This window comes from Platalea leucorodia, assembly GCF_965183815.1.
Source record: "Platalea leucorodia genome assembly, contig: HAP1_HAP1_SCAFFOLD_90, whole genome shotgun sequence".
Lineage (NCBI taxonomy): Eukaryota > Metazoa > Chordata > Aves > Pelecaniformes > Threskiornithidae > Platalea > Platalea leucorodia.
This window is the reverse complement of record NW_028121436.1, coordinates 214,308-221,788: the sequence shown is the minus strand read 5'-3', so window position 1 is coordinate 221,788 and position 7,481 is coordinate 214,308. Positions and strand designations below refer to the sequence as shown.

Below are 7,481 nucleotides of genomic sequence, written 5' to 3'. Positions count from 1 at the left end.
TTGGTAAGGAGTTCATCCTTACCAAGTCAAGAATTTATTATCTGAGGGCTTGGAAAGTTTGAATTCCTGGTGCAGTGCTTCTTTCCAAACAGCCTTCCCCTATGCGGGCCATCTCCTTCCTGTCCTGCTGGTTTTGCTCACAAAACCTACACAAGCCTGAAAACCTCAGACCCATCCGGCTCTGTGCAGCTTAGCTGAGATGGGCCAACAAGCCCACATCAAAGGAAGGGGTAGAGATCCTGACACAGGTCTCGCTTCCCGAGAAATGTCACAGGGAAAGGAGGAATATCAAAGGAGGGTGGCAGGTAAGAAGGCAGGCAGACCAGGAATTAAAAAACAGCCAAATCAATGAAAATCAAGGTGAAATGTGACAAACCACTGACATGAATCTATGATGTGCTGGGAGCATTAGCGGGGGGAAAGAGAAGCCCAGCAGACTTTGTGTGAAGCACCATCTCCTTTCCTCCCACAACCCCTAAAGAACAGTCTATCAGGGCTCCTTTCAAGGCTCTTGTAAAGCCTTTGTGGGTGAGCTGGGAATGCCATTTGTGCTGAGGCACTTCCTCCAGACTGAAGGAGTCTCTGATTTTTCTTCCCCTTTTGTGGAGAACATTTCTAAGGCCTTCGGTACGTTCCCTGAGGAGTCATGGCCTTGGGTGCTAAAGGGTTCCTCAGCAGAGCAGCTCTGAGAGGGTGAGGGGAGATTAATGACAATGATAGCTGGCAGCTCGGTGACCTAATCCCTGCAGAAGTCGAGATCCATTCTGTGAAGTGGTCTGTGAGGGAGAAGCACCAAATCTTAAAAGGTGCTGTCAAGAGATGTAAACTGTGAAAGCAGCTTCTGTGGAGTGACTTCCATGCTACCCGCCTTGTCTTTACAATGTTGGACACCTAAAGGATAGGTGGTTTTTAGTGTCAGAGTAATCTCCTTAGTTTTCCTTGGGTTTGTCAATGAAGTTCAGGACACAGTTCAACTTATTGCAGAAATGGATTTCTAAAGGTAGAGGAGAGGAGTCGATTCCTCTTCTGCACTTGCACGGGGAGCCCTGACTGACAAATCAACACCTGGCCTCTTCATTGCAGACCTCTGGGAGATTTGCAGAGATCATTCATTGCCATCTAAGGGCCACCTGACTGTCTCCTTCCAGTCCAGAAGGAAGCCGATGTCCTGAGGGTTTGGTGCTAAAACTGGCAACATTGTGAAGGCCTCTCTGCCCTTCTTAGTGCATCTGAAATAGGACAAGGTATCTCTCTTTGGGTGGAATTGTTCCCCTAAAGCTGAGAGAGGAATCTCATTCTTCAGGGCTTTGGGAGTCTCCTCCTTGATGACACTGAAGAAGACTTTCCTCTCCCTGAGTACAGATAGCCTCTTACTTCCCCTTTCTCCACAGGGCTCATGAAAACAAGACCTCCTTTGCACTCTGTGTGGGCAGGCCAGCCCCATCCTCTGGCACTGTCTGGCAGAGCACAAGCCTCTGCCCATGGATTCTTCCTGATCTCCTGACTTCGCAGTGGACTGGATGACCCTGCACTTGTCTCAGCTGGGCCCCAGATCATTTCTCCTTTCAAGCCATTTCTTCCTTTCCCAGTGCAGGCAGGGGTTGTAGAGAAGGGGCTGATAGAACCCGCTCTCCCTCCATTTCATATATACAGTTTATGTTGCTGTAGGCATGATAGTCAAGGAAAGGTTTAAAGGGAAATTGGAAGGAGACCATTGCAGTGGCTCTGCGGATCGGTAGAGGAGATGTTTCCCAAATTATCAAAGAATCATAGAATCACTGAAGTTGGAAAAGACCCTTTAGGTCATTGAGTCCAACCGTTAACCTAGCACTGCCAAGTCCACCACTAAACCATGTCCCTAAGCACCACATCTACCCGTCTTTTAAGTACCTCCAGGGATGGGGACTCAGCCACTTCCGTGGGCAGCCTGTGCCAGTGCCTGACTACCAATTCAGAGAACTAATTTTTCCTTAGCTCCAATCTAAACCTCCCCTGGTGAACATTGAGGCCTTTTTCTCTTGTCCTATCGCTTGTTACTTGGGAGAAGAGACTGACACCCACCTTCCTACAACCTCCTTCCAGGTAGCTGTAGAGAGTGATAAGGTCTCCCCTCAGCCTCCTTTTCTCCAGGCTAAAAAACCCCAGTTCCCTCAGCCGTAAGACCTGTTCTCTAGACCCTTCACCAGCCTTGTTGCCCTACTCTGGACATGCCCCAGCACCTCAATGTCTTGCTTGTAGTGAGGCGCCCAAAACTGAACACAGGATTCGAGGTGCAGCCTCAGCAGCGCCGAGTACAGGGGGATGAGCACTTCCCTGATCCTGCTGGCCACGCTATTCCTGATACAAGCCAGGATGCTATCGGCCTTTTTGGCCACTTGGGCACTCGGCCGGCTCACATTCACCTGGCTGTCGACCAACACCCCCAGGTCCTTTTCCTCTGGGCAGCTCTCCAGCCACTCCTCCCCAAGCCTGTAGCATTTCATGGGGTTGTTGTGACACAAGTGCAGGACCCGGCACTGAGCCTTTTGAATCTCATACAGCTGGCCTCAGCCCATCTATCCAGTTTGTCCAGGTCCCTCTGTAGGGCCTTCCTACCCTCCAGCAGAACAGAACTTCTTCCCAACTTGGTGTTGCCGGCCAGCTTACTGAGAGTGCACTCGATCCCCTCATCCAGATTGTTGATAAAGGTATTAAACAGATATGGCCCCAGGGCTGAGCCCTGGGGAACACCACTTGTGTCCAGCCCCCAACTGGATTGAACTCTATTCACCACCACTCTTCAGGCCTGGCCGTCCGGACAGTTTTTTACCCAGCAGAGAGTAAGCGTGTCCAAGCCGTGAGTACCCAGTTTCTCCAGAAGAATTCTGTGGGAAACAGAGTTAAATGGTGTCAAACAGGCAGTTGTGCTGGAGAGCCCTGGCATCTCGCATAGCACTACAGGCCTGTATTTGGCCGTTGAGTAGCTGCCCTGAATTAGGTTAGGCAAGGTAGGGATGTCCATGAGACTTCTGCCATTACAGTCCATGGTGATCTAGTATATGCAGCTGATGGAGAAGATGGCTGATGGCTATGGCAACGGCTACATCTGCCCCCCTGACTACCTCAATAGGCTGCCCTGAACATAAGGAGTAGGGAAAAGTTCAGATGTCCTAAACATGGGCATCTGCTGTTGGCCAAAGGAAGTCCCCTCTAAGCTCAAAGATGATGCCTCCAGATGCTTCCCTCTCTGTGAACCGCTGCATTACAGCTTGCAGTTACCTGCACATATCTTGGACCACCTCTGACACCTCAGCTGTCACCAGGTGTTTGAGTCTGAACAGCTCACTCCTTGCCTCCATCCCCAGCAATTACCACGGGAGCTGAGACAAGAAGCTCCCCGGCACCAGGTTCCTATTTTGTGTCCACCTGAACAGAGGCAAGAGGAATCCCACCTCCTGTGGGTTTGTGGCAGCCATAGGAGAGAGCTGAGGTCCCTTCCAGCCCCAGGACTACAAACAAAGGATAAGAAGCCTCAATTGACTCAGCTGAATCCCTTCCCTCAGCAGGGCTAAAGGAGCTCTGTCACTGTCCAGGTTTCCTGTCCCATACCAGAAGTAAGGAAAGGTGATTCTCATGCCCATTTCTGGGCATTCTCTCTCTGATAGGAGAAACAGCTCTGCTGGAAAGAAGTATCTCTCCAGAGGTGAACACAAGTTAGTACTTCAGTCTGTTTCACAGCAGGTTTCCCAGGAGCCCAGGGACACCTGGAGGGAGCCCAGAGGGGAAAGAGAAAGTGGTGCCTTGGGCTGGGCCTCTGCTGCTGAGCTGGGCTGGGCTCCTGGGATGGAGGCAGCTCATGGCAAGTGGGCAGCCCTGCAGAGAGACAGCTCTGCCCAGGAGTAGAGCTTCTCTGCAAAGCGCGGCAGGGCTGAGGGCACTGCCTGCAGGCACCGAGGGGTGAGGAGATAAGTAACAGAGAGGTTAAAGGCAGTCTGGCATGGGAGGACAGGTGAGAGCTCACTGGGGCAGAGTTCTTCACAGCCCTTGACACGGTAAGTCTCTGGCTGCAGGGCAATGCAGATGGGTTCCTGGAAGTGTCTCCGAGACCTGGCACATGCCACAGTGGATTGGACCTGTCTGTATGGCTCTCCTGGCTTTCTGGTGTGAAGGAGGAGGACGTGCTCCGGAGCAGGGCTTTCCTGCTGCACCATCAGAGGGACAGGACATCACGACTCTCCTGGAGATGGCTGTAGGGGTGTGAAGCCAGGCATGCAGGCAGGGTGTCCAGGGCTGTTCTGGGCAGTGTCCCTTGTGCCCCAGGGGGCTGTGTGCCAGGGCAGGGACTCTGCTGCCTGCCAGGGTCAGTGCCCAGCCTGCCTGGGGTGCTCCCCCTGGGACTGTGGGAAGCTGTGGGTGGAAGGAGAAGGCCCAGCAGGGCAGGGCAGGGTGCTGCATGGGTCACGGTTGCTCAGACAGGACATGACGGCTGCCTTCTCCCGGCAGCAGGGATATTATTCCAGGTGTGCATCTGGGGTGCCCAGGGCTGTCCTTCCGAGCAGGGTCCCTGCACCCCAGGGGTCTGTGTGCTGGGGCAGGGACTCTGCCGCCTGCCAGGGTCAGCACTCAGCCAGAGCAAGGAGCTCCCCATGGTTCTGCAGGGAGAAGCTGTGGGTGGAAAGAGTGACCCCCAGCAAGACAGGGTCCTTCTGCTGTTGAAACGCTGCAGCATGGGTCAGGGCTGTTCAGAATTCTACATCACCCAGAGGACATTTCCAGAGAGGTCATTTTAAAGATGGATGTCAAAGTAGGAGATGAACTGAAGGGGAAGGAGTCTGTCCTCTGGGTTTTCTCCTCAGTGCCCTGCTGCCGGGAGGTGCCTGCAGGGCAGAGCTGAGCACACAGCAGGTGGGATGGAGTCTGTGAGCATGGAGAGGGAGGAGATGTGGGGACAGAGAAAGGGGTCGTGGCCAAGAAGAGCTGCAGGCAGCAGAGCCATGGGCAGGAAGGAAGAGAGACCTGCTCCCAGACATGCTGTGGGAGGAGGGATTCAGGCTTCTCCCTGCCATCCCCTGCAGTGCAGGTGCTTTCCCTGGAGCAACCCCCTGGTCTCCTCACTCACACAGCAGAGCCTATGCCCTTAATGGCATGCAGACTTGGTCATGAGTTGCCCTACCCAGCAGCCTGACCAGCAAAGAGGAGAAAAACTCAAGTGTGTGACAGAGTGTCCCTCTCCTACCTCCCTTGGCAGGGCTCCTTTGGCATGTTCTCCTCTTCTCCCTAACGCCCTTGTTCTCACTGTTACACTCACTGGTGTGGGGGGTGAGGATTCAAGTGCAGCTCAGACACCAACGCTGCGTGTGCTGTCATGCACATATGGCCATGGAGGAAAAGCATCCAGCTCACACCCTGTTCACCTGTGGGGCTCTGGGTACTGCAGTGTCTGTGGCTGGCACTGATCTTACCCTCCCTTCAGGACGTAACAAATTCAGGACAGTTGACTCTGTCCTTGGGAGGTCCTGCTAGGCTGCAGGCTGCCCTCCCGTAGGGCTCAGCTCTCCCAGGGCATCTCTGTGTTTTGCAGGAGCCCCCTGGAGAAGACACCTTGGTGTTAAGGCCATTGAGATGCTGGTGGGTGGCTGCATGCAGGCAGCTGTAATGAGCCCTCTGTGTCCCTGGTTGGGAGGGCAGAGCTGAGATCCTCCTCAGGTGCGATGAGATGGGGTGAGAGGTTTGGAGATCTGCACTTGGAAACTGGATTCCCCTGCTCCCAGCACTGGCCTCTTTCTTTTGGGGGGAACACCCGAGTGCGATAGTCCTCCAGGTGCAAGAGCTGCCAGCACCGGGCAGCTGAGAGCAGGGCTGATGGACAGAGCAGCTGTCCTCACTCTGCACTAAGGGACAGTCCCTGTGCCCAATCTCAGCACCCACAAGGTTTCCCTTGCAGCGCAGCAGAAATGCCAGGCATTGCTGCGTTCAAACCACTCCTCAGCTGTGCTGGGGCAACTACAACAGAAGACAAAAAAATCCCCACAGCTCTGCTCTGCAGTCAGGTGAATTGGGAGTGACAATGCTGAAAAGCTCTTCGATATCACGAGTGGATTTAATCTGAGATCACCATGAGTTCCTGTTTACCTATTGCTGTAGGGCACGACTGAGTCCTGCAGAGTCCCCAGCAGAGCCTCCTGCTCCCTGGGGCACCCTCAGCCAGCACCAACCAGAGCTCACCAAAGCTCTTCCTGAAAAGTGAAAGGCAGTTTGGGGGGGTTCTATGATAACTTGGGTAGAATTTTCTCGAAGCAGTCAGCCCTAACTTCTCCCTTCCTTTACCTCCTTAAACAGATCCCCATGCGCAGAGGGACACAATGTCCAACACCAGCTCCATCACAGAGTTCCTCCTCCTGGCATTCACAGACACACGGGAGCTGCAGCTCTTGCACTTCTGGCTCTTCCTGGCCATCTACCTGGCTGCCCTCCTGGGCAACGGCCTCATCATCACCGCTGTAGCTTTTGACCACCGCCTCCACACCCCCATGTACTTCTTCCTCCTCAACCTCTCCCTCATAGACCTGGCCTCCATCTCCACCACTGTCCCCAGGTCCATGGCCAATTCCCTCTGGGACTCCAGGGCCATTCCGTACTATGGTTGCACTGCACAAGTCTTTCTGTTTCTCTTTTTTATTGCAGCTGAGTTGTATCTTCTCACTGTCATGGCCTATGACCACTACATTGCCATCTGCAAACCCCTGCACTATGGGACCCTCCTGGGCAGCAGAGCTTGTGTCCACATGGCAGCAGCTGCCTGGGGCAGTGGATTCTTCTATTCTCTCCTTCACACTGCCAATACATTTTCCCTCCCCCTCTGCCAAGGCAATGCTGTGGACCAGTTCTTCTGTGAAATCCCCCACATCCTCAAGCTCTCCTGCTCACACTCCTACCTCAGGGAGATTGGGCTTCTTGTGGTCAGTGTCTTTGTGGACTTTGGGTGTTTTGTTTTCATCGTGCTGTCCTATGTGGAGATCTTCAGGGCTGTGCTGAGGATGCCCTCACAGCAGGGATGCCACAAAGCCTTTTCCACGTGCCTCCCTCACCTGGCCGTGGTCTCCCTGTTTATCAGCACTGCCATGTTTGCCTACCTGAACCCCCTTTCCATCTCCTCCCCATCCTTGGATCTGGTGGTAGCAGTTCTGTACTCAGTGGTGCCTCCAGCAGTGAACCCCCTCATCTACAGCATGAGGAACCAGGAGCTCAAGGATGCCTTATGGAAACTGATCCAATGGGTGCTGTTTCACTGACAATAACCTGCCTCCCCTCCTCTCCACATTTCCCAGAGTTTATCTTAGGCCACAAGTTTCCTTTTTTTCTCCTGTGATAATTCTACTTAGGGATAGTTTTCTGGTTTTATACTCCTGTGGAAGTTTGATCCTGTTGTGTCTGACCCTTGCACAACACTGTGTCAGATGTGGCCCATCAAATTGTGGCTCTTCAAGAAAAGGGCACTTCCT

At 53.4% G+C, this 7,481-nt stretch overlaps 1 protein-coding gene across 1 annotated transcript; it reads left to right on the top strand.

Annotated features, from left to right (window-relative positions):
* Positions 1–6,341: 6,341 nt before the first annotated feature.
* Positions 6,342–7,271, top strand: LOC309603442 (olfactory receptor 14A16-like; the record flags this gene model as incomplete). The annotated part of the gene is made up of 1 exon (XM_082338292.1): positions 6,342–7,271. The coding sequence occupies one exon, from the start codon at positions 6,342–6,344 to the stop codon at positions 7,269–7,271; it is 930 nt and encodes a 309-aa protein (XP_082194418.1).
* Positions 7,272–7,481: the final 210 nt, after the last annotated feature.